The sequence below is a fragment of the Narcine bancroftii genome, chromosome 5 (genome assembly GCF_036971445.1).
Source record: "Narcine bancroftii isolate sNarBan1 chromosome 5, sNarBan1.hap1, whole genome shotgun sequence".
NCBI lineage: Eukaryota > Metazoa > Chordata > Chondrichthyes > Torpediniformes > Narcinidae > Narcine > Narcine bancroftii.
In genome coordinates, this window is record NC_091473.1 from 1589691 (window position 1) to 1617035 (window position 27345).

The 27345-nt window shown below is 43.2% G+C and overlaps 1 protein-coding gene across 4 annotated transcripts in view; it reads right to left on the reverse strand.

The window, feature by feature from the left end:
- Window positions 1-27345, reverse strand: part of LOC138763028 (guanine nucleotide-binding protein G(i) subunit alpha-2) — a 275105-nt gene that overhangs the window by 45955 nt on the left and 201805 nt on the right. For all 4 annotated transcript variants that reach the window (XM_069936544.1, XM_069936548.1, XM_069936546.1 and 1 more), the window contains exon 5: window positions 694-822. In XM_069936544.1, coding sequence (XP_069792645.1) covers window positions 694-822 — 129 coding nt within the window. The remainder of the gene's footprint in view (window positions 1-693; window positions 823-27345) is intronic.

Sequence of the window (27345 nt, forward strand, 5' to 3'; positions counted from 1 at the left end):
AAAAGCAAAACCAATCCAATTAATCGCCACCCAAGTAGCCTTCTCTCAAATAATTAAAAAAAAATGCAAAATATCATTGTGTAAAGTAGATAGACGTTAAATTTATTTGTGGCAAATCCAATCTTTATTGCCCAGCTTTACTTGTTCCAAAGTGGCGGGCCATCTTCAATAAACAGCTTAATAGGCTAATTAATACAAAGGCAGCAAATTATTAGCCACACTGATGGGGCATGGCAAGAGATCCTGGCTAGACCAGACAGCGACAGCAAAGTTTATTCCATTAAAGTCACCCCTCAGCCTCTATGCTTCAGAGAAAACAACCCAAGGATCTTCTGTTCTCCAAGGATAATTGGTCAAGTCAAATACACCTACTAGTGGGTTAACATTCACTCTCTTTGGCAAGAAATGGTGTCTAATCAAGGTAAATTTGGGAAGGCATAAACTGTAAAATTAAAAATTTCAACAATAGCAGTACAAAATTTAGTCAACAATAATTTAGTAACAAATTAAGCAACAATAAATGGACTATGATATTGATATATTCCTTAATTACTATTCAGATCTTACTTCAGGCTTGAAGATATATTTTTTTAATCTAAAACTATATTATTTTATTGATTTCTGAAGCATTTTCAATTTTAAAACAATCAGAAGCAAGAATGTTGTAAGTAAATAGAATTATGTAATGCTTACTTAAAATGTAGGTCCTTAAAAGTAAAGTGGGTCTCTACGATGCCTGTGGTTTTGACCCTGGTTCGCAAAACATCCTGCTGGGTGGGGATGTAATCAGATCTTGCTATCCTTTCAAGATCATTCAGATAACTGTAACAGAAAAGACAAAGAAGTTCTAAATTAATCATAAGGCAACATAAAAGATAGTATTTTTCAGAATAAGCCATCACAATTGCATGAAATTCAATGAATTGATGACCTCGTGATGAACACTAGTGAGAAACTAGTCCATAAACAGCATTTCTTCACAAGAAAAGGAAAGCATCAGAAAGTTCTGTTGGCACTAACTGATCCACTTTCCACCTTTCCCAACAATCCCTGTGGTCAGTTTCCTTAACACCGGAGGAGACATAGAAGGATTATTTGATTTCCACCCGATGTTCAAGGAATGGAGACTCAGAATGTTCTTCAACCGCTAAAAATGATCCTTTATAAATACAGACCCACAGGTATGGAACACACAAAATGCAACAATTGCAGTGGAAGCAAGTCAATATTCAATAATATGCAGGAGAAAGGCAATGGCATGCAACTCGGATTAACCCAGGCAAAATTTATCTAGTGAGCCCTACTTTGAAAACAAATAAATCCTAATAAGTCCACATTCAATCAATAGTGAAGTGATGGAATATCATCAAAAATGCTATCAAACTATACTGACGAGTAAGTGTTCACCACTGACCAGACCCACTCAGCAGTCTTTTAATTCTACATGGACCAAGAAATAAGAGCGAGCTGGCTATATAGTCCTTTGAGGATATCTGGGCTTTCATCAAGATAGAGGCCTTAACGACACTGTATCTGAACTATTGTGTACAATGTTGGCTTCCCTTCCCAAGAAAGGATATACTTGCTATAGATTTATCAGAAAGATTCCTGGGATGGCAGACCTGAAACAGGGAAGAATGAACAGGTTAGGCCACAGTTCTTGAGTTGAGAAACCAAGGCATCCTCATTGAAACACAATTCATGACTAGTGCACAAACATGATGATGGAATGCTTGGACCATCAAGAACTAGGGGCTAAAATCTCAAAATAAGAGGCATGCTGCTGAGGAATGATATAAGGGGAAGTTTCTTGACTCACATCTTCAGAACTCCCTACCCCAGAGAAGAGCAAAGATTCAGGTCGTTTAAAAACAGAGATTGATTGATTTCTATACATTGAAGGAACCAAGGGATAGGGCAGGAGACAAGCTTGAGATAGAACAGGGTTGTAAATGTACCGAATATTTGTGCTGTGCACTCATTGTGTGGAATACAAGCTTCTACCTCATTAGACCCAGAGAGAAACGACCGACACCAGTGTTTTCTCAAGTCCAAAGAATGAACCCTTTTATTTTCAATTAAAGAACTATTTATAGTACAGGTACACAATCCTTTATCCGGAGATCTAAAACCCAGAAAGCTCTAAAAACCAGCATTTTTTTTCCCTGGTGCTAGTACTGTGGAGGGAGGGAGGGAGAGAGAGAGCAGCGTGACTAGGTTTGGCGGGGGGTGGGAAGAGAGACGGCAGGGCGACTTGGGCGGCTGGGGGGGGAAGAGAGATGGCAGGGCGAGTCGGAGAGAGATGGCAGCGTGATTCAGGTGGGCGAGAGGGAGAGAGACGCCAGAGCGACTGGAAGGGGGTGGGCTTCAATCTGGGGCAGCTGGCTTTTGTTCTGAAATCCAAAAAAATCTGAAATATGGAACACACTGTCCACCAAGGGTTCCAGATAAAGGATTGTGTACCTGTATTTACAATGCCCTTGGTCTCGAGGGACTCTCACAAGCCCTCTCACACACGTGACTGGATTAGTTGATTGATGGCTGAAGTCCCTAGAACCAATAACACCCACTCCTGGTGACAGTGGGGTCGCTCTGTTTTGGGTATCCTAGCACCTCCCCCTATGAGCTGGTTACTCATGAGTGGAGTCTGGAATCCACTTGGAAGGGCTTCACTCGTCTCTGAACTCAGATTTCCTTACAGGTTCCAGTGATGTAGAGGGTATAGGCTCGTTTTCATTTGATGTGTGTGATTGGTGGTTTAATGGTTTCTGAACTTCAAATGTCCCCAACGGGGCATCCAGGCTGAGTTGCGCAGGTGTTCTTTCAGTGAGGTTGCATTCTGTTGGTCGCAACTGGTTGGCCTGTCTGGTCCAACTTGTACATAGTAGAGAACATCTCCAATTTTTCTTAGGATTCTCCCCAGCTGCCATACACCTGACTTATCTCTGTATTTCTGCACCAACACAAGTTGACCATTGTGAAACGAGCTTTCTTTTGATTCATGCTGGCGATTGTACTGCTGTTCTATATCATAATCTCTCGGCCCAGAATCTGGTCTGTGGAAAAATAACCCTCCCACTTGACCTTGTTCAGATCTCATTTGAATGTATCCACAAAACGTTCTGCTTGACCACTGGACTGAGGTTGATATGGAGGTGAGCGGATATGTGTGATGCCATATTACTTACAAAAAAAATCGAAGTCAGCTGTAGTGAATTGTGTTCCTTTGTCTGAAACTAATTTTACAGGAGACCCAAGCAATTGAATATGGACTTGAGTTCCATGATTGTAGATGATGCAGTTGGTCGGGCTATTTTGACGATCTCAGGCCATTTGAAGTAAGTGTCCACTATGATTAGTTAATGCTCCTCATTAATTGGTCCTGCTTAGTTAATATGAAGACTATTCCATGCCCAACCCAGACTTTGATCCATCTGAAATTACGACAATCTTCAAATTTAAATCATAGAGCATTAAAGAATGCTCTACTTTAGCATTAACTTGATTCTTGACATTTTTCATGTCCATTGTTGAGTGGATCAGAGTTTATGCATCTCCAGCAGAAATGAACTGTAGTGACTGATAAAACCCAGGAATAAACGTAGCATGGTCACATCTGTGGGTGCAGACAGGCACTTGAAAGCGTCAGTGTTTTGTCGATCTGGCAATCTTCCATGTTCACTAATGATGAAACCAAGATATTTCACTGACTTCATGAAAAATGTGCATTTTTCTGGATGTACTCAAAAACCGTAGTCTTTCATGCCGGACAGAACGCAATCAAGACAATCAAAAAAATCTTGAGTATATGCTCCCATTACCAGGATGTCATCTAGGTAGACTGCAACTCCTGGAACATTGTTCAGCATTGTGTCTACGATCTGCTGAGAAAGCTGAAGCAGTCTTTACTTTAAATGGTGGATGTCGTAACTGAACAGTCCACGGTGCGTGGTGATGGTTAACAATCTCTTGGATTCGTCATCAACCTCCACCTGTAGATAAGCCTCTGTTGTCGATCTGCACAAAGCATTTGCCACCGTTCAGCTTAGTGAAGAGGTCATCAGGCAATGACAGTGGGTATTGATGGGTGTGCAATGCTGCATTCAGACCAGTTGAGCCATTCGATTTTTTTCACCACCACGATGGGTGCAGCCCATGATGAGTAGTTGATATGTTCAATTACTCCTTCACGTTGCAGCTGTTCTAGTTCTTGCTCCACTTCTTGCAGTGCTGTGTATCGGACAGGTCATTTTGACTGGAAAGTTGGTTTCACATTTGGCAGAAAAAAGTTTCACCTTTGTTTTAGTGCACCATCTGAGGCCTTTGGAAAAGACTTTAGCTGTGCCAGTAATTTTAGTGGGGTATTTGCCACTTGTGGGGGATGTGTCACTTGCAACTTGTGGCAAATATTGTTGAATGGCTGGTCAGGAAGGTTCAACCTTACGATCAATTTAGACCCGTGAGATTGAGGTTAGGACATTTTACCAGATAACACGGTCCAATTTTTTCTGCACCGTTTAAGCTGACGGTACAGTCAACTGAACTAAACAACTCCACGATCCACCCCAGAAGCGTTTCATGCCATGTTTTCGGTGGGAGTCACCTCTGGCTGATCAATCAGTTTCCACATTTTCTTTGACATTAGGGTAATGTCAGACCCTGTATCAATTTGAAGCCTCACTGGGATGCCATTAATGTGCACTTCCACATATTTCCTCCATTTGGCGTTAGCCACCTTGAAAGTCACTGTTATAGGTTTTACTTTTGAGGGTGAGTGAACCATCTTCCAGCTCTAGAGCATTCTGCTTTATGCACCAGGTGCTTGCATTTACTGCAGCGTTGACGTCTGTATGGGCATTCACAAGCGTAGTGCCACTCGTTGTAGTTCCAACAGGTGCTGGGTGGTTTGGCGGGGTAGGTCACACTTTTGTCTAACGGGGTCTGATGACGACTGTCTGGCTTGAAGATGAGTGTGTTGTTTCCACCATTTTGCTGTCGTGTTTCTGGTTAATTAAGCATTGGGATTCAATAAAGAGTCACACCTGACTTCTTGCTCAATCTTTGGTAGCAAACACGTTCTGAGGTCGGCGTCTTAGTGCGACTGCATTCCCACTACGAAGACTAGACAAGTAAACTGGTCGTCAGTTGGCGTAGGGAGTTTAAAACACTCAACATGTTAAGTGTTTCCCTTGAAGCTAAGCTTACAGGGAAGCATTGGCAGGATAAAGTTTGTGTAGTGCTTGTGTTCTCAAGTGCCTAACTTCCGCAACAACAGCCTAATTTTCCACACTTCATTGAACTTGGCAAAGTCTACTGCAAATAAGTCTTCATACTTTTTAACCAAGTTTCAAATGTGCTCGACTCTGGATCAAATGAGAACTCAGTGATAGCGCTCATTAAAGCATCTGCCGAATTTGAGTCAACTTCAGGCTCATCTTCTATAATGGCTAGAGTCCCAACGAACATTTTTCTGGCACCTAGTCAATGAGCCATGTTTGTATTTCTTCAAAGTTTTTCTGTTGCTGCTTGAGGACGGCCTGCAGCTGTTTCATTGTGACTGACATTGTCACCATGTCACCAAATGTTATAAATGTGCCAAATGTTTGTGCTGTCCACACGTTGTGTGGAAAACAAGCTTCCACCTTGTGAGACCTGGAGAGAAATGACCAACACCAGTGTTTTCCCAAATCCAAAAAACAAACCTTTTTATTGACAATTAAAGAACCATTTATAGTATTTACAATGCCCTTATTCCTGAGGGAACTTTCGCTGAGCCCTCCCCCACACGTGACTGAATTAGTTGATTGATGGCTCAAGTCCTGAGAACCGGTAACACACACTCCTGGTGAGGTGGGGACGCTCAGTTTAAGGCATCTTAGCAAACAACCATTATTTTGCTGAACGAGAAAATAGACTTAAGAGAGCTGAATTGACTACCATTACTTTTATTTATTTATTTTTCTCCAAGGTGTGCATCACACTAACCTGCAAATACAACACCAAATGTTCATCAGTGGACCAAATCTTAAAACTGCCTATCCATCAGCATTATGAAAGCAAGTTCCAGGACTGTGAACAAGAAATCTGCAGATGTTGGGGTCTGGTGCAGCATCCCAAAGTGCTGGAAAAATTTAGCTGGTCACACACCATCCGTGCAACGCTAAAGGCAATTGACATTTTGTGCCTGTGCTGGAAAGCAGGCAGATGCCCAAATAAGAATTAAACTGCTAGTACATAAATATGAATACAAATTGAACAAAGGAACCAAACAAACCCTTTTCACGCAAGTCAGACACCTACCCACTATCACCATCCATCCCCAACACAGAGTTGAGGAGCTGATGTCAAGATTATCTGGTCATTCAGCTCAATATGACAGAGTGCCTCCCTGTGCTCAGTGCTATGGTCAGATCCACAGGCTAGAATCTCCAGCGTGTTCCATACTCCCACATGGTCAGTCACAGCCTTGGAGATCAGGAACTTTAACAATGCTGATTCAATTTATTATCTGAGAGATAAAACAGTGTCAATTTCTTTTTGTCTGCTGCAAGCCTGACAGATTCACCACAGGCAGGAATTGCCTAAATGCTTCTTACAGTAAGACAGAGTCAGAGAGAAAAGCAAAAGAGAGTCCCCTCAGAGTCACCGAGTGTCCATAGATTCGCCTCCAGTGTTTCCGCAGCACCTGCAGCCACATAGGAGTCCAGTCCAAACCATTAGCAACCCGAGCACCAGACCCAAACCTACAATGCGGACAGGAACCTTTCAGCACCTCCTCGCATCCTGGTTCCGATACTGGGTACCCCTCCAGCCAGTTCGAGCCAGTCTCCAGCAGTTCGCAGCCTGGCACGAGTCTCCTGACCAAAGTCTCCAGCAGCCCACAGCTTCCTTGCCTCGAGTCACCAGCAGCCTACCACATGCACTGGTCCTTCAGCCGCAGAGCCCCTCACTGGTCCACCACCAATGGTCACTATTCCCACAGGTCATCTCCTATGCTTCTCCTTCTCAGATGGTGCCTGATCTTCCTGACCTCTGGTGCCCTGCTCCAGTCCTCCGCTTTCCCAGAGACTGTAGCTCCTTGTGGCTGCTGCCATTTAATAGGCACTGCCATCTTGGGCGCACACCCATCGGCTCCCTCAACAGGCTGTTCAAAGACCACGCAGAGCCGACGGCAGCCAACTGGGCAGCTGGACCCCGCAGGAGCACTGCATCTCCGCTCCCTTGCTCCCTGTGGATCCTCACCAGCGGCAGTGCTGCCGCTACAGTGACTCTGGCAGCACCGCCATCTTTCCTAGCAAATGGTCAGCAGTTGCCTCCAGAATTGCAAGCACAAGAGGATCATGACTTGGACCATTAAATTGTAATTGCATTGCTCTTTGAGAAAGCCTGCCATTTTCCAAGTACTCAATATGATTCCCACATTACAATGGTGACTGTAGTTAAATACTGAATATAAACACCTGAAAGATATGACACGAATGTATAAATACACCTTAATTACAATATATTGTTAAACAGAAGTACACATGCAATCAAACAGCATTTAATTGTATCACTTGTTTTACATTCGGTACCACAAATTTCAAAAGAACAATAGTTTCCTCGTCATTTCTCTTACTATATATTTCTCATCGCCATTACCGAGAGGACAAACAATTGCTTCCAGTTCACTTGTGGCCAGGAGCAAGATCAGTAACCTGTATTAAGCTACCAACTGAATCGGCCACTCTTAGTGCAAAGAAGCAATTCACCTAATTAAATGAAATTGTATCCAATCACAATGCTGTTCAGTCCTTTGATACCTCAATGCAGTAAAAACAGCAGGGGCACTTCTGAAATGTATGTGTTGCAAAGTTTCTGGGGTTTTGAAATGTCTCATTATCAGGTGATTCAAGATTCCTTTGTTATCAATAGTACTGAACATGTAGTATTACATGAAATTTCCTTCTGTAACGCAGACAGTCACCATTAGTGTCGCCTGGCACCCATTACAGTGAGAGAGAAAGAGTAGCAAGAGTTTCTTTTAAGAGCCACTAAGTGTTCGTGGCTGTGTCTCCAGCACTCCCGCAGCCTCTGGAGCCACAGATTCCTGTTTAATTCATTGGCATCCAGAGCTCCAGATGCTAACCTCTGATATGAACAGGAAGCCTTCAGTGCCCATGCCCCAGTCTCCAGCAGCCCGCACAGATCCCCCGGCCACAATTTGCCCACAGCTTCTGTGGGTCCCTCAGCCGAACCCCTTGCTGGTTCATTGCCACGGTCACTTTCCCTGAAGGATAATCTCCGCTTCGTCTTCTCCTGTTTCTGGTGCGCTGCGCAGCTCCACTGATCTCTGAAGTCCCCTGCCACGCACAGGCGCTGCCATCTTGAGTACAGACCTGTGGTTGCAGGATCTTACTAACACTATCAGTTCCTTTAACAGGCTGTTTAAAGCCTGTATGGAGCTACTGGGTTGAGACCATCAGAGCAGAGATGTGTCTCCGCGCAACACTGCCATTTTTATATAAATTCCTGCTATCCTGCAGCAGAATTCAAATATTTTTATTGTGAATAATCAGGGATTGAAGTTGGACTGCAGCAAGACTGTTGAATATCTCCTCCTCTCACCCCCCCCCCCTTCAAAGTGAGCACCGGGATATAGTGGATTTCAGGTTCCAAGCCACAGGCTCTCTACCCAGTTAACAAACTCTAAAACAAATAATCACACAAGGTTTCACAAAGGACACCCAGTCAGCTCCAAGGCACCTCCTCCCTCCCCCGCAACCAAGGAAAGATCTTCACACAGAGTACTAACTGCCGCAGGGCCATATCACCATTCACTAACTGAACAAGGATTCTCATGGGACAGATTCTGCTGATTGGGAAGTTTCCGGACAGCTTAATTTACTGCAAACCGCAAGCCAACGCAAAGATTGCCCAGTTCCTGTCGCTTTAATTCTGCTTCCACACCCAGCAACGACATTACGTGCTCAAGGAAATAACTTTTACCAATTTGGAAGTTACTGACTAAACAGCGGAACAAAAGACCATGGGTGAAAGCAATCCCACTATTCCCATTACACATTGTAAATCATATTCGAGATTGCCCAGAAGGACGAGGTGTGCTGGCACCTCCCACAAGTATAGCAAAAGCAAGATCCAGAACACTGGGTTAATTAAGATCAACAGACATCTTTCTCAGTGCATGCCTGACCTCTTTCTGGAACCCAGGCTACGTGCAGTTTCCCCTTGCTTCAGAGGGAGCCTGCATCTTCATCACCATAGAAACATGTAAAATGGGAAGAGAAATAAAACAATCTACAGTAACCATCCATTAGCCATACCACGGACACTTGTCTATTCCTAGTCTTTTCTTTTTGACTAAATGCTTTATCCTTCAAAATTGGTAAGAAATAGAATCTTTTAACGAGTAAACAATATCCATAAGTACTAGACCATTCTGACCAACCACCCTTACAGAAAAAAATTTGTTTATAATCATTAAAAAGGCAGCTAATTTGTTAACCGTTCATGCAATGCTAAATAAGGTGGTAAAGTTTGTGGCCAATCTGGTTATTTTAATCCTTGTTACAAAAATCAAATCATTAAGCTCATCTCTAAATGCCCCAGAGAGAGGTTGGGGGTGGGGGGGGTGGGGGGGGGGGAGAGGATGTGGTCACGAGCCACCTTGAATCTCTGCTGTTCTGGTCAAGGTCCTCCTGCAGTAAACAAGAAAAAAATAGCTCAAGTCCACCTTTTCAAGACATGAATCACTTTGGAAATATACACCTAATGCCAGTAATTAGAGGCTGGCTAATTTAACATCAGTAATGGGAAGAATTTTAGATTCCTAAAAGATGTTAGGGGAAAGATGAGGGGAACTTCTTCACATGGAGAATGGTGGGAGTGTGGAACGAGCTGCCAGCTGAAGTGGTAAATGTGGGCTCAATTTTAACATTTAAGAGGAATTTGAGGATGGGAGAGGAATGGAGGTCTATGGACTGGGCACAGGTCAGTAGGACGAGTAAAAAAAATGGTTCGGCACAGACTAGATGGTTGAAGGGGCCTGATTCTGTGCTGTAATGTTCTATGGTTCTAATGAAATTATTACGATCCAAATAAAAAGGAAGTAATTGTTGATAATATGGTGCTTGAACACAATTGATGATTAATTACCTGAGTGAAGAATTTTCCCCTCACTGAGAGAGAAGCTAAAAGGAAGTGAGAATCCTATCCAGAACGAACCCTATATACCCAGTCAGGTACTGAGTTACTGTGCACACCAACTGACGGAGGTCCTAACGGACATCTTCAATATATCACTGCAGCATGTCGCTGTGGGTTAAGACAGCCAACATTATCCCAGTGCCAAAGAGGGCAAGATTAACAGGCCTCAATGACTACTGCCCAGTGCCATTGATCATCATTGTGCAATGCTTTGAGTGTCTGGTGATGGAACACATTAAAGCACACCTCCCAGAGTCACTGGACCTATTTCAATTCACCTACAGACGGAATGGTTCCACTGAAGTTGCTATAGCCTCATTTCTCCACTTTATCTTAACCCACCTGGAGAACGACGCCTCATACGCCAGGCTGCTGTTCATTGTCTTCAGCTCAGCATTTAATATGAACATTCCCCAGAGGCTAGTGGAGAAGCTGTGAGTCCCTTGCTGGGACTCAAACACCCCTCTCTGTAACTGGAAAGACCACAGTATGGCCAGGTCGTTGGCAGAAAGTCAAGCACTGTCATGCTGAGTACTGGCACACTGCAAGGTTGTGTGCTCTGATAACGTTATTGGCCCATGACTGTAACGCCAGATCCACCTCCAGCAGTGGCATCAAGTTTGTAGATTACACAGTAGTAGTCGGCCTCATCAGCAACAATGAGTTGCATTACAGTGAAGAGGTGGAAAACCTCATGATCTGATGCGTGAATAACAGCCTGAGACTGTTATTCTCGTAGATAAGACAAAGGAGATGATTGTGGACTTCAGGATAACCGAGCCAAACACGCTCCACTACCCATCAATAGCTCGGTACTGGAGAGGGTAGAATCAGAATCTACTGTCATGAACAATCATGAAATTCATTTTTTTTTTTAAAAACGGCACCCACATAGTGCAAATATTCATATTATAATCATCTCACCACATTACTATAAAACATAAAAGAAAATAATAGTCCACGAAAAGTAAGGTAGTGTCTTTGGTTCATTGATGATTCAGGAATCTGATGGCAGCGGGGAAGAAGCTGTCCTTGTGCCGTTTGAGTGCTCAGCTTTAGGCTCCTGTATCTTCTTCCCGATGGTAGCAGAGTGAAGGATAGAGGCTGCTTTTTTTAAGGCACAGTCTCATGTAGATGTCCTCAATGGAGTGACGTCTGGTGCCTACGATGTCACAGGCTGAGTTAACAACCCTCTGGAGTTCTTTATTTGTCCTGAGAGTCAGCACATCTATACCAGACAGTGATGCCACGAGTCAGAATGCTCTCCATGGTACACCTGTAGAAGTTTACGAGAGTGACATATCGAATCTCCTCAGACACCTCACAGAGCATAGCTGCTGGCGAGCCTTCTTTGTGATTGCATCAACATGGAGGCTCCAGGACAGATCCTCAGAGATGGTGACAACCAGGAATTTGAAGTTCTTGACTATCTCCACGACTGAGCCCTCGATGAGGACTGGGTTGTGTTCCCCTGACATTCACAATCATTTCCTTGGTCTTGCTGACGTTGAGCGCAAACTTGTTGTCGATACAGCACTCAACGAGCTGATCTATCTCCCTCCTGTATGCTTCCTCATTGCCATTTGTAATTCTACCAATAACTGTGGTGCCATCAGCAAACTTGTAGATAGCTTTGGAATTGTGCTTGGCCACATAGTCGTGGGTGTATAATGAATAGAGCAATAGGCCAAGCACGCATCTTTGGGGTGCGCCTGTGTTGATAATCAATGAGGAGGAGACGTTTCCCATTTGTACCGATTGTGGTCTTCTGATGAGAAAGTCGAGGATCCAATTGCAGAGGGGGATACAGAGGCCTAGAGGTTGTAGCTTCTTGACCAGCGCTAATGGAATAAAGGTATTGAAGGCCAAGCTGTAGTCGATGAAGCGCAGCCATATGTATGAATTATTATTTTCGAGAGGATCCAGAGCTAAGTGGAGTAATTGTGATGATAGGCGAATTGCAGCAGGTCCAGATCTTTGCTTAGGTACGTGTTAATTCTGGCCATGATCAGCCCCTCAGAGCACTTCCTCACAGTAGAGAGCACCATATTCCTCAGAGTTCACTTAAGAAGTGACCTATCCTGGACACACATCTTGTCAGGAAGGTTTAACAGTGACTACACTTCTTGAGAAGACTGAGGCAGACAAGGGTACCAGCCACCATCCAGTTATCTTTCCACATGAGTTTTATCAAGAGATCCTGGCTGGCTGCATCACAGTGCGGTATGGCTGCTATAGTACATCAGATAGGAGGTCAATCAATAGGACAATAAGAGCAGCAGAAGATCATCCCGCCCCTCCCCCCAAAATCGATGGGATTTACTAAGATGGCTGTCTAAAGGGGGCTCATAAAATCAGTGAAGACTCCTACAACTCTGCACAAAGTATTTTTTTGCTAATCTTGTCTAGAAAGAGAAGTATCAGTCAGAACCACCATGCTAATAAACAGCTTCTTCCCACGGGCAGTGAGATTGCTGAATGACTGATGAACTGTTTAATACAAACTCTCCATGACTTAACTCGACAACCATAACATTTATTTATTTTAGTCTTTGTATACAAATACTGTGCACATATATCCTTTGTCTGTATTTGAATTATTTCTATATGTGCGCTTGCAGTGTGTTGCACTGAGGACCGGAAAAAGCTGTATATCAGGTCGTACTTGTATAATCAGATGATAAATGAACTTTAACTTAAATCTTAATTACAGATGATAAAAAAATATAGCTATCAGAAAATGTTCAACAGAATATTTTATGGAAACTTAGAACAGCAGCTATAAAATGGATATTCAGTTTAATTGGGGAACTGCCTTCATTATTCTGGAATAAAAGTACAAACGGAAGGATTAGTGCAGAATTAAAAAAAAGAGCTGACATGCAAGGGATACAAATGGACCATCACAGGATAAAAGTAATTGAGATAGTCTCTTGATCATACATATAGACACAATCCAATAAAAATTGAAGATTACAGATGAAAGGTTGTGCACGGACCTGAAGAAAATCATTGATAAGCTGGCAATTTGATCAATTAACTTAATAATTACAATGTGAACCTGGAAGACTGTGTCATAGACCTACAGTGTAAATAGGCCTGCTGGCCCAGCTTGTCCATGCCAAACAATGTGCCCTCTCACTTTATCTCATACCCCTCCCATCTATTTAGTTGGCCATGTGTTTTTTTTTTAAGGGAAGCTGACTACTTGCCTCCACCACTTTGTCAGGCAGCTCATTTCATTTGCCCACCATCCTCTTCCTTCACATGCCTTCTAAATCCCACCCCCCCAACTTATAATTATGCCATCTTGTCTCAGATTCTCTCACAATTATGCCATCTTGTCTCAGATTCTCTCACAATTATGCCATCTTGTCTCAGATTCTCTCACAATTATGCCATCTTGTCTCAGATTCTCTCACAATTATGCCATCTTGTCTCAGATTCTCTCACACAAGGAAATAGACAGTCACTATTCGTTTCATTTTTTAATGCCTCGATAAGATCTCCTCAATGCTTTAGATGTGGAAAAGAAATGGGAACTTTTTTTACATTCCACTTGGCCTTGTTTGAAGGTTAATTCTTTCTGGGTTTCTGTTAGTAAGTTTTTGCAACGAATAACTGGAGTGATTCTTCCGTTAAATCTTGAATTATTGTTGTTAGGAAATTTGAAAGTATTACTCCTAAATTATTTTTGTCAGATTTGCAATTAAAATTTGTTAAGCAAGGAAATGTATTGCTGTAACATGGAAATCTGATGTTTCATTAACATTAGAAAGATGGTATGCCGAGATTCAAAGTTGTATTCCTTTACAAAAAAATTATCTATAATTTGAGGGGTAAATATTCCTTTTCTACAAAGCCTGTAGATAATAATGCTATAATTATGAGGTTAAAATTATAATTCTTTTAAAATTCTCCTGACCAGTGAAGTTTTCCCTGAATGAATAATAATTTTATGATATTTTTGGGATCCTTGAGTGTCATCTGATGCAATCCGAATCAATAAATATGTAGTAATGACACTATATATGTTAGTTATGGGATTAGATTAGGTTTGGGAGGGGGGGGGGTGAAGGAGGATTTCAGAATTTTTTTTTTAAGTTTCTAGTTTTTTTAGGGTTTTTTCTATATATTTTCAGCATTTGTTAACATTGTAATATGGTGATTTATTATTGTTTGTTATTATGATCTTATCAAGGAAAACAGGCCTAGCTCTTCCAGTATCACATTAACTCAATGTTCCTAATCCAGGCAACAACTTCCTAAAACTCTTCTGTGCTCTTCCCAACTTTGTATCGTTCCTGCAGCCAGGTGACCAGAACTGCACACGAAGTGTGGCCTCACCAACACTTTTTTATAAATTCAATATTTCACCCCATACCTGCTGAGTATTTCGAGTTCCGTTTTTAGGTCAGACTTTAAACAGCAGCAGATTTTTGCTTTCCACTTTCTCAAAATTCCATGTCAATACCAGATAACAAGAGGCACTTATCTACAGGCCCGAAAGGGCATCAAGGAGATTGTCAAATGCAAAAGAATGAGAGCAGCAGTGTTCCTTTCATAGACAAGACTAACACTCGTGAATTTACAATCCAAGGAACTGCCACCGGTTTAAAAAGTTAGGGGCTTCAATGTTTCTTGTTAAATTTTTTTTCTCTGGAACATGGGATTGCAGGATACTGGGACAGCAGGTCTGTCCTAACAGGAAAAGATGAGTTTGTTATAACTGTATTGTTTAGGAGAGTGAAGAACAAGTTCCTCGAGATATACAAAATGCTTAGAGGACTTAACAAGGTAGAGAGATGGCTAATGAGCCTAGATCAGGGGTGGCCAAACTTATTTGGTTGTGGGCCACATACAGAAAAACGTAAGGAGTAATGGGCCAAACAATATTGAGATTGGCAGTTTTCAACCTCCATTGGCTCCTTCAACAGGCCGTTTAAAGCCTGTACAGAGCCGACGGCAGTAAGACTGGGCAGTTGAACCCCCCAGGGGAACACAGACCATTCCCCACAGATCCACACCATCAGTAGTGCTGCTGTTACAGCAGTTCCAGTAGTGGTGCCACTTTTTTTCCCTTCTAACAGGCCTCTTAAAAATGGGCAACAGGCCACAGTAGGCCCAGGGAGCCATCGTCTGGCCACCCCTGGTCTAGAGCTAGGTATCACACTTTCAAATAAACAGGCCATTTAAACAGAAGAAATTTCTTCAATTCGAAGGTGGTGAACGTTTGGAATTCTCTGCAAGAAAACAAGAGCCTGTCAGTTACTAACTGTATTTAAAGCAGAGGTCAACATATTTATGAACATTAAAGGATCAACAAATATGGGGAAGCAGAGCGATGAAATTGTGTATCGGATAGGTGACCATCCAGGTCTCTGAGTGACAGAACAAGCTTTAGGAGGTGAATGACTTTTTCCTGCTCTCACTTATATTACATACTTTTCTCAGCATAGTAAATAATGAAGCTCAATTAACACTGATCTCATTATTTCATAAAAATGAACACTGGTTCAATTCCTGCAGATCAACTGGGTTTACTCACCCCAAGGCAGGAATAAAGTAATCAGCACCTGTGGATAGAACAATTATTAAACTTCAACGTGAACAAAAACTCCACCATCACTCAGAACGAGTAGTCAGCTCATTTTAATGTCAAGAAAAAATTAAATCCGGATTCACTTGATAGCTATAAAGCAAAAGAATAAATTATTTCTACTTAATAAGTACAACAGCATATTGCAAGACGCACTAGAGGCAATTTAGTGGCAAATTAACCTACCAACTGACGCCATTAGGATGCAGGGAGGATCCAGAGCACTTGGATGAAGCTCAATCACAGAGAGAATGTGCAAACTCCATACATACACCACAACCCAAGATCAGAATTGAATCTGGATCTCTGGCACCGAGAAGCAGCAGTTCATCTAACTGTGCCAGTTATCGGGTAGGTGCCATGTTCACTACTAAGTTGCAGTCACTGAACTTCAAAAAGCATTTTGGGTACATTAAAAAAAGAGCCAATTCAAATTCTATATAAATGTAATCTTTCTGCTTGCAGCTCCTTCAGTAAGAGCGCCATTTAATGGCTATGCTGCTGCTTCGAGAGGATCTGCAGTCATGTCTCCCAGAACACTCACAGACGCATTTTGTCACTTGCAACAAAGTGGCCTCACTCAAAGAGTAGGAAGGCAGATTGACCCTTTCAACCAGGCTTGCTCTGTGGCTCCCTAGCAGTTCCTTACACAAATCATTCCCAGCCCTGTGGAAAGAAGTGACCTGGAAAGAAAAACACAGCAAATAGTAAATTAATTCCCTTCATCGTCCTTCACTTCGAGTGCTGTGAAATTGGTCTTTAGTTAGCCCTAATCTTCAATGAAATGGTCAGATTCCACAGCACCTTCACTAGAAGAAATAGAAATGTATGTACTTGAAGCTCAGCTGTACCAAGGGTCACAGCCCTTACAATGCAGTTTGTCCAGGTTTTAATGTCACCTGATAGGCAATTACCATAAATATTAGTGTATAATGCATTTTGTGTATAATGAGACCCCGGCCCCATTTTAGAGGGGAAAAAGGGGGAAAAATTTCCCCCCTCCCCTCACCCACCTGAGTCGCGCTGGCATCTCTCCGCCCGCCTGGCCTCCTGAGTCGCACTGCCGACTACTGCTCACCCAGCCGCCCCCCCACCGAGTCGCGCTGCTGCAGCTCACCCGCCCAGCTGGCCGCCCGAGTCGCTCTGCCGACTACTGCTCGCCCACCCGCAAAATTAAATTTTTTTTTAACTCTCATGTATAATGTGACCCCCTTATTTTTGAGGGGATAAGGGGGGAAATTTTTTCGCATTATAGACAAATATTTACGGTACATGCATGGATCACCTCATTACAAGCTACAGGTTGTTGATATTTTGCAAACCTATTAAGATGGAGCACAGGAACCCAAGGGTGGAATGTTGTAATTTATTTGGTTTATTTCAACACCAAAAGGAACTGGATCTATGACTGAAGGACAATTTTTAGATTTAAAAAGATGACAACAACATTTCAGGCTTTTGATACTCATCAGATGAAGAATTCCAGAGAAAACCAAGTAGAAAAAGAAGTGAAAATTACAAGGGAACAATTAAAAAAAAAATGATAAACCAAATATTTTCTGTAACATAGAAACAGTAAATTGGTGTTAGATACTTGCATGCTGGTAAGCCAAAGCCATGACTGGAATATTAATTGAAAATTTTGCATCAGCTTTTAACCAAGGAAATGGATAATGCCAAGTTAGAAGGGAAGTAGCAGAGGTCATGAGGGGTGAAAATTAAGAGGATGTTCTGCTCAGCCTTTCTTCCAACAAGTGTTCAAACATGGATGAGAGACAGTGGTATCTTAAAGGTTTGCCACAATATTCTAAATTTTCCAAGCTTGTCAGATGTTTGGATCTGAAGTTCGGGTTGCCGATGGTTTGGACGGAAGTCTGTGTGGCTGATGGAGCGCCAGAGGTGAATCCATGGATACTCAGCGATGCTGGGTGGGGGGGGGGGGGGGGGGGGGGGGAACTCTCTTTCTCTGGCTATAAGCAGTGCTGCTGGAGCTCACCAGAGTGCCACTCTGGAACCTCGTGGGTGGCTCTGGCACCTCCTTGTTGCCATTTTTGGCACCTAAAAATGTAGCACTGCATCCCTGGCTTTAAGGGAAACCAGGCAATTTGTGCTGATGCCAAATTTTCGTCTGCCTTACAGTAGACTAAAATAAATTTTATGTGATATCACATTTTTTGTTTTACTACATAACAATAAAAAAATTCTTGAAAATAAGTAAGTTGCCCTGGATTATCCCAAATACCCGATCAAAATGGGTACAAGGATATGCCAGGTATCTCCAAACCTATCAATTTAACAATAGCAGCAAGATAGCTCTAAGAAAGAATAATAATGGAAAATATTAATACACATTTGGAAGGTGTCTAGTTCAGATCTGCAAATGGGAACCAAAATAACAGCAAGGGCTGGAAATCTAAAACTAAAAAATGGTGGAAATGGTCAGGCATTGAAAAGGAAAAAGTTTTTATTTGCCAATAACTTTTGAAAGGAAATGTTTGTATTACTTTTTCCAATTTAAGTATGTCAAGCATTTTGCTTTTTTTTAAAAAAAAACTGAATCTTGTTTGATCTTACCAAATTATTTTTTGATCAATCAGAGGTCTGATGCAACATCACTACTGGTTACTGGTAAATAAAGGAAAGGTGGCCCCATCAGTAAATGGCTCAGATACAAGAGAAGAGACTTAAAATGCTGGACAATAGATGTGGATGGATCTGCTGGAATTTACTGATGACAGAAAGAGAATCAATCGATACCTTCAAAAAGGGTACAAAAGGATTGCTCTATGAGTAGCTAGCATGTACCTTGAAGGCCAAATAGCCTTCTATAGCATGATAACTATTAAAGATAACTATTGGTTCTTTGGAGATATCATTTACATTTAGAAATGACATTAGCCATTGGATGCCCTTGTCAGAACAGACACCCACCTGATATAATCAATGACATTTTTGTATGGTCATCAATGTATGACAGAGTATTTAGAGGTGGCTTGGGAGGAATTACCAGAGCAGCTTGCACACACACATTTTAAAACACCGAAGATTTGCAGGACTTTTGCAGAAATACCTTTTGCAGAGGAACAACAAAGAGGCAACATTCAGCAGCTTGTCTGGGAGAACGTGATTTTTGCAGGCAGAGGAGAACAGTTTGGCTCTTAGAGAGGGAGGGAATGAAACAGAGAGGAGAGACACAGAAATCAGTTCCAGAAGGACAAGCTGGAAACTTTGGAAGGCTGCCTGGTCAAAGGAGAGAGCTGGCGGTCTGAAAGGTGACCTGAAAGAAAGAGGATCATCTGGAGAACCCTGAAGGGGGCAAGTTTCGTCAGCAAGACTGATTGAGGAGGAATCAGTTGCGGATGTCCTGGAAAAGGAATCTCTCTCTGAAAACCAGCAAGAACCCTCCTGTCCAAAATAGATGTATAATCAAAAAAACAAAATCCTACTGATTCCCATCCTCATAACTATTTCCTAATCCCGCATTCATAATTGAGAAATTTCCCAGCCAAAATTGACCTTTAAAACTCCGAAGTTTCTAGAGTTTCCCAATCAAATACATTCAAGGCAGGGATTTTGAAAGACATTTCACCAGATGCATATTTTAAAACAAAAAGCTATGGTGAATTATCATCAATATTTATCTCCAATGAGTGGCACTGCACAAGATATGAGAAGTAATTTCTATTTTCCAGAATTATAGGGTGTTGTATCGGCTCACCAGAGGCTTTAATCAAACCGGCTCAGAAGGTTCTGAGTGATGTCGTGATGTCACAATGCGATGAGGTTAATTGGGAACGCGTGGGGGTTTTAAAAAGCTGTGTGTGATTGTTTGAGTAAACGACTTTTACTGAACTTCGACTCGACTACGTCTGCGTTCTTCATTTCACACTCCGACTGGCCCAAACGGATCTTGGACCCAACAGGGACAACGCAGCGGTTTTGCTCAAACAGCCTGTCTTTTGGACTACTCAATCTGAAGTTCGGGCAGTTCCACATTCACAAGATAGACGTGGATGCCACCATGTACCATCATGCAGTAAGTGCCCTTGACCAGGACACGGCCGGTCGAGTAGTGATTTCCTTCGGGACCCACCAGTTCTTGGTAAATATGAAGTCCTAAAAGATGTCCTTCTCCAATTTACTGTCTCTCACGACATGAGCGAGCTGCATGGTCCTCCCTATCGATGGCCTAGGTGACTGCGCCTCTTTGAAGTTAATGAACAACATGTTGGCACTGGCAGACGGCCTTAGGCCTTGCTTGCTCTTCAAGCAGTAGTTTTTAGAACATATACCAGAAGACATCCGCCTCATGTTGGCTGACGAGGACTTTCATAACTCTCGAACAGTGGCCACCTGTATAGATGCTCCGTAGGCACGAAACAGCAAGGCACAAGGCTCACGAGTATCAGTGATGCTTCACACCCAAAGGCCCAGGGACCACGAGTCCTGGCAACGAGGGCAAACGACCCCCTGGTCAAGCATGACCCCGTGACAATGGCTACGGCTGCTGGTCACCGCAACAACCTACTCTATGCCTGGGATGAACTCTCCCAGCGCAAATTTTTAGTCAACATGGGTGTGGAGGTTAGCGTTTTTCCTCCTTCAGGTTATGAAACCTGTACCAGGACAATGTGGCGAATAACAGTTCAATTTGTACATATGGCACATGGACTGTAATTTGGCAACAATAAGTTCACATGGAAGATCATTCTTGCTGCTGTGTCCCAGCCGTTGCTGGGTGCCGACTTCCTCAGAGCCCACTCACTGATGGTGGACTTAAAAGGGCGCCGTTTGGTGAACAACACAACATTCCAGACTTTCCACCTTGGAAAAGCCAAACTACTAACCCGCACCTAGATGCTGTGGAGTACTCCAACAACAAATTTGCCAAACTTCTTGTGGAGTTTTCGGACATTGTCACTCCCCAGTTCTCCACTGCTACATCCAAACATGGCGTCGCACACTACATCCTCACCCAAGGACCTCTTTTATCGCCCAAGTCTGACAAGCTGCGGTTTGCAAAACATGAGTTCCACAAAATGGAGGAACTTGGAATCATGCGCAGGTCTGATAGCTCGTGGGTTTCCCCGCTACAAAGCCACGGGAGGCTGGAGACCTTGCAGGAATTACAGGCGTCTCAAGGACACTACCACTGCAGATCACTATCCTTTGCCCCATATACAGGACTTTACATGGGGCCGGGATATTTTCAAAAATTGACTTGGTGTATGGGTACCACCAAATTCCTGTAAACCTGGATGGTGTGCCCAAGACCACTATCATAACACTGTTTGGCCTCTGAATTTTTGAGAATGCCTTTTAGGCTCAAAAATGCTGCACAAACATTCCAGTGGCCAATGGATGCAATGGATGCTCATCAAGAGCACCTGCAATATCTGCACTTAATCTGCTGCCGCCTACAGGGGTTCAAGCCAAGTGCAAATTCGGGCAGTCCTCTATAGAGTTCTTGGGACATCAGATCACCAGCCGGGGTGTTATTCCATTGCCTAGTAAGGTGGAAGCCATCCTCAAATTCCCGAGGCCCAATACGATCAAAGGACTCCAGGAATTTTTGGGTTGGTCAATTTCTATCGTTGCTTTCTACCCTCTACAGCTCATATAATTAAATCCCTCTTCGACTTCATGTCCAGCGATGCCAAAGAACTCGAGTGAACAAAGGAGATGTCGGTAGCATTCCAGAAAACCAAAGACACCCTAGCAAAGGCAACATTGTTGAACTCTGAAGGGGCCCTCATATAGCCTCTGTAAGGGTCGTCCTGTGCACCTCTACGCACAAACTCGCAGCACCGGAGTTCCTTTGGGATGAAGAGTGTCATTGTTCCATGTCTTGACATGGGAACTGGGACCAATTTTCCAAGCTGCTCTGGCAGTCTGCCTAAAACTTCAGTCAGTGGCACCTCCTGTTCGCGTGCTTTAGGCACAAACTCCCCAGGTACAATGAGCAGGGCACCATAAACCAACTCTGAGGAGTTGAGATCCTCCTTGGGTGCCATTCTTATTCCCAGGAGGATCCAAGGCATTTCATCTGCCCAATCAGGTCCCTGAAGGCAGGCCATCAGGCAGTCTTCGTGTAACTATGGAACCACTCCACCAGTCCTTTTGACTGTCATATGGTGGAGCTGAATTCCCAGCAGTCGCAACAAAACATCCCAGAGTGCGGAGGTAAATTGTGGGCCTCCTTTGGAGGTGACGTGTGTAGGTAGGTCGAACTGAGATACCAAGGCAGAAATAAAAGCTTTGGCGCACGAATCGGTCGATGAGTCCATCATAGGAACTGCCTCCGGCCACCGAGTGAATCTGTCGATGACCGTTAACAAGTACCTAGACCCTTGTGACAGCAGAAGTGGCTGACAATGTTGATGTGCATGTGGTCGAATCTGCACTGTGGTGGCTGGAAAGGCTGAAGTGGCGCCTTCACATGCTTTTGCACTTGTGCAGATTGGAACTTCATGCACATCTTTGCCCAGTACGTGACCTGTTTTTTTGAGTCCATGCCATACAAACTTGTCGGCTGTCAGGCAGACTGTCGCTCAAATGGAAGGGTGGGACAGTCGTGAATGGCATCTAAACAATGACACCCTTCATCCCAAAGGAACTCTGGTGCTGAGAGTTTGTGTGTAGAGGTGCACAAGGGCCACCCTTACAGAGGCCATATGAGGACCCCTTCAGAGTTCAACAAAACAATCATACAACTTGGGTACTGGACACTGGGGAGCATCCAGAGACATTTATGTCTGAACGACTAAAGCTTGCTCATCTCGACCTTGATCGGCCCTTGTCATGACCCCCGATGCGAAGGCACGGGTGACCGCCCAAAAATGGTGGACAGTAATGGCTCCTCTTGCCGGTTGTTGGGGGGGGGGGGCCATGTAGTGGCTCACCGGAGGCTTAATGGAACCAGTTTGGGAGGTTCCGAGCGACGTCATGACATCACAATGCGATATCATTTGGAACGTGTGGTGTTTTAAAAAGCTGCATATAACTGTTTGAGTAAATGACTCTTACTGAACTTCGACGACTCTATCTGATCATTTTCTCGTTCTTCATTTCACACTGCGACACAGTTCCTACAGCATTACACCACTTGGACAGCTTGATTAAGTAATTTTGCTTTATACAAGAGTAAGGTCTATTCTCTCATATGACCAGTGACCAAATCAACAATGATTTGAAGGTAGCCCTCCAAAGAGGTACATTATATGGAAACATTATTTGGGTTCTGTAGCTTTAGAACTAAAGTTGCTGAGAGACCTTGGTTCTGCAGTGAAAGCAATATTCAGTAGTTTGAGTCTATTTTTCCCAAAGAAGGTGAAGATTGAAGGAGGCTAAGTGAGACACTGCACTGAAGGAGATCAATTAACATGTCAGGACAACCACACAGCCTTATTTGTCAATAGTCTGCAATGAAGTTGGGTTGATTACATCAATGCTCGTATGCTAATGCAAATATGGATTCCAATGAAGCTCTGGCAAACCAAAGACTTGAAGTATGGCCTTGTCGCATCCAACAGGATTTCACCATTGCAACAAGGGAGTCATAACCACACTTAACCAGAGACTGACAGTGAACCCATACTGCCCATGCAACTGACTACAAGGATGTCTACATCAGTGCCATGACACTGGTGAGTCAATCAAAGCCTAACCTTTGTTAACATGGGATTGAAACAAAAGCAGCAATAGGAATGAATGTTGATGATCTCAAGAATGACACAAAGGCCATTCCTTACAGAAACTAACTCATAACCAGTTGTCAAATCTGTCCATCCAAAGACTCAATGGACATAACCTTAATCACTCCAAATGAGAACTCCAAGAAAGACAAATAGCAACCGCAACACGTGGCATTTTCGGTTTTGTCTCAAGCCTTTGACTTATCAAATGATTGTGGAGCACTCACCAAATTTGGGAACATACCCAAAACAATTTCATACATTTATCTGGAGACAGCAAGATAATTTCAGAACAGCAAGTTTCAAGGCACTGGCACAAACTATGACATTGGTTGTGCATTAACATCCAAAATGTTTAGTTTTATCAGCATTTCCACATCCTCAACTCCCTCATTGGGAATCTCATTTTAAGAAGGTTTTTTTTGTAAATTTAAAACATTGCAGATTTAATTTGCTCATTGATGGCACCAAGTTGCACAACAGGGTACCCTTTGTTGAGCTACATTTACAATTTATTACGAGACAATTTCTGGGCGATCTAGCAGACCAAAGGGAAGATATGCTACTCTTCTAAACTTATGTGCAGTCCATTCTTTGGTCATCAATATGAGATGCAAATTTGTACAACAGTCATCTTCTCCATTTCCTCATTTATCACAGTTGATATGAAACTTGACAGTTTTGATGTCTATGCAAGACTGCAGTTGCGTAACACAAGTATTAATTGCATCATCCATATAAAGTACATAATCTTAGGCAAATCTACTACGAACTTGGCATAAGTGCTGTCTGTAAGGAGTTTGTATGCTCTTCCCAGCGTCTGCATGGGTTATCTCCAGACCTTCAAAATCCTATGGGGTTTGGAAGTTAATTGGTGTATTTGGGGGGCATGGGCTCATGGGTTGAAAGGGTCTGTTACCATATAGTGAGTCTAATTTTAAATTTAACTTTAATTTAGTGTCAAAAATCTGCAGAAGAGATGTATATTCTCTAGCAACACATTCGGCAGTACAATTTCTTGTATTTGTCCAAAAGCCATTGAAAGAGGTTTTCAAATGAACAGCCTTTTGTGCATATTGCTTTTAATTCAAGCTGCCCTTCCATCAGATCTGCAAATTGCAGTTGAAATCATGATTTCACTATTATGAGCCAACGCCTGTGTAATCAGTCAGGGTGCATTATGAAGAACCTTTCATTAAGTAAATTAGCTTCAGTCATAATGAGCCAATTTCTGGCACTGTAATCTTATAATTATATCAGCTAGCTTCAAAATGTCAAATCCCAATGAAATCAACAGGAGCAAACACACAAGTTTAGAGCTGCCTGTTCACACTGGATAAGCTCAAGTTATATTACACTCATTTCTTAATTATTCTTGGACTCAGCAGGTCAAACAGTGTCCTTTATATGGCAAATATAAAGATATATAACTGACATTTCGGGCTTGAGCCCTTCACCAAGGCTGGAAAAATGTTGGCAGGAGCCCAAATGAAAAGATAAGGGAAGAGGAGTTGGGGGAGGAGCAGGGCCCCAAAGGCGGGAGGCAATAGGTGGAGAAGGGAAGGAGGGCACAGCAGGGGAGGAGGGATGGCTCTGTGAATAGGAGGGAAAGGGGTGGATAGCTAAGGGAAGAAGATGGGGAAGAGGAAGGGAAAGGGGAGGGGGAAAAGAGAGCAGGTTAGCAGAAATTGATGTTAATGCCATCCGGCTGGAGAGTGTCCAATTTATGGGTGGTCTTGGTGGTATAGTTGGAGGTCACAGACAGATATTTGAATATGGGAGTGGGATGCAGAACTGAAATGGTTGGCCTCTGGGAGGTCCCTATCACCATGCAGACAGAGCGATGATACTCAGCGAAGCAATCTCCCAGTCTGCGCCTAGTCGCTCCATTGCCAAGAAGACCTCAAAGGGAGCACTGAATGCAGTAAATCGGTCCCGGAAATACACAAGTTTTGCTTCACTTGTGAGGCCTATTCAGGCCCTGGTGAGGGAGAAGTGTGGGCACAAGTGTAGCACCTCCTGTGGCCATGGGGGGAGGGGGAGATTGGTAGGGAGGGATGAGTGCACAAGGGAGTCATAGAGGGAGAGGTCCCTGCAGAAGGCAGAGAGAAGAGGAGAGGTAGTGGAACCCTGTATTAAGTGCTGGAAATTCCTGAGGATAAGGTGTTGGATTCAGGTGGGGTGGTAGGTAAGGACATGGGGAATCTTGTGTTTGTTGCATCTAGAAGCAGATGGGGCCAGGGAAGATGAGTGGGAAATGAAAGAGGTGCAGGTGAGGGCTGAGTGGAGGGGAAGGCATGTTTGTGGAGGAAGGTGGAGATTTCAGATGATCTGCACTCCAAGAACTCATCTTGGGGGCAGATATAGTGGAGACAGAGAAATTGTAAGAAGGGAATAAAATCCTTACAGGGAATAAGGTGTGAGGAAGTGTAGTTGAGAATCCTTGCAAAGCGTCAGTCTCTGGGATTTTACTTTCTCTTTGCAAAAGGCATTATTACTGCTCAGTGTCACTTAACGTAACAACGTTTTACCAATTAAACAAGTACAAGCAACCCTTGTTATAGCTGTTCAGGTAACAGAAATTTGCCCATTCAGAATTAACAAATAACTGTACTTAAATATTTGAGGAATGTAGTAGAATTTGCTCTTGGGCCTTATTGAAAAAGGTAAATTAATAGACAATTTTTTCACCTTGAGTTTCTTAATGGACGTTCAGATGACGTGACTTTACACTGTGGAAAATAGTGATACAGACCATTTTCCATGAATACAACATGAAGTGCTAGGTCTTGTATGGTGTCGCTGAAGCTCCACTCACTCAGGCATGTGCTGAGTAGTCCATTGTGCTCCTGACTTAAGCCTTGCAGATGGTGGACAGAGTTTGGGGAGTTGAGAGGCAAATGACTTGACTCAGGATTCCTAGCCTCCAACTTGCTTTTATAGAGTTGTGTAAACTCCACTTCAGTCCAGTTTCATCTCCAATCCCACCCGTTAAGCTCCCCTTTTCAGCATTGCTTTTCTCCTCTTCTGCAACTTAAAAGATTTCACTTAAACATACCTTTGATTATTTATTTGCTTTTATAACCCTCTTCTAGCCAGCACTCTTTACAGCAGGGTTTCCCAACCTGGGGTACATGTACCCCCAGTGGTACATTTGTACTTTTCAGGGGGTACATTGGGTCTGAGAGAATAACCACTACTGTACAATACATGGTGTTGTCATCTGCAGTCAGGTTGCACAATGTCGTGTTGTTTTTCTATCCTTAATTTATAGGAACTGCATGAAAACCAACAAGTTCGGGTCAGATACAGCAATGAGCTCTCCGAACCCTTCTCCATCGAAAACGGCGTGAAGCAAGGCTGCGTCCTCACACCAACCTTCTTTACTATCTTCTTCAGCATGATGCTGAAACAAGCCATGAAAGACCTCAACAATGAAGACGCTGTTTACATCCGGTACCGCACGGATGGCAGTCTCTTCAATCTGAGGCGCCTGCAAGCTCACACCAAGACACAAGAGCAACTTGCCCGTGAACTACTCTTTGCAGACGATGCTGCTTTAGCTCTCCAGCACATGACGTCCTGTTTTGCGGAAATTGCCAAAATATTTGGCCTGGAAGTCAGCCTGAAGAAAACTGAGGTCCTCCATCAGGCAGCTCCCCACCATGACTACCAGCCCCCCCAACATCTCCATCGGGCACAGAGAACTCAAAACGGTCAACCAGTTTATCTACCTCGGCTGCACCATTTCACCTGATGCAAGGATCGACAACGAAATAGACAACAGACTCGCCAAGGCAAATAGCGCCTTTGGAAGACTACACAAAAGAGTCTGGAAAAATAACC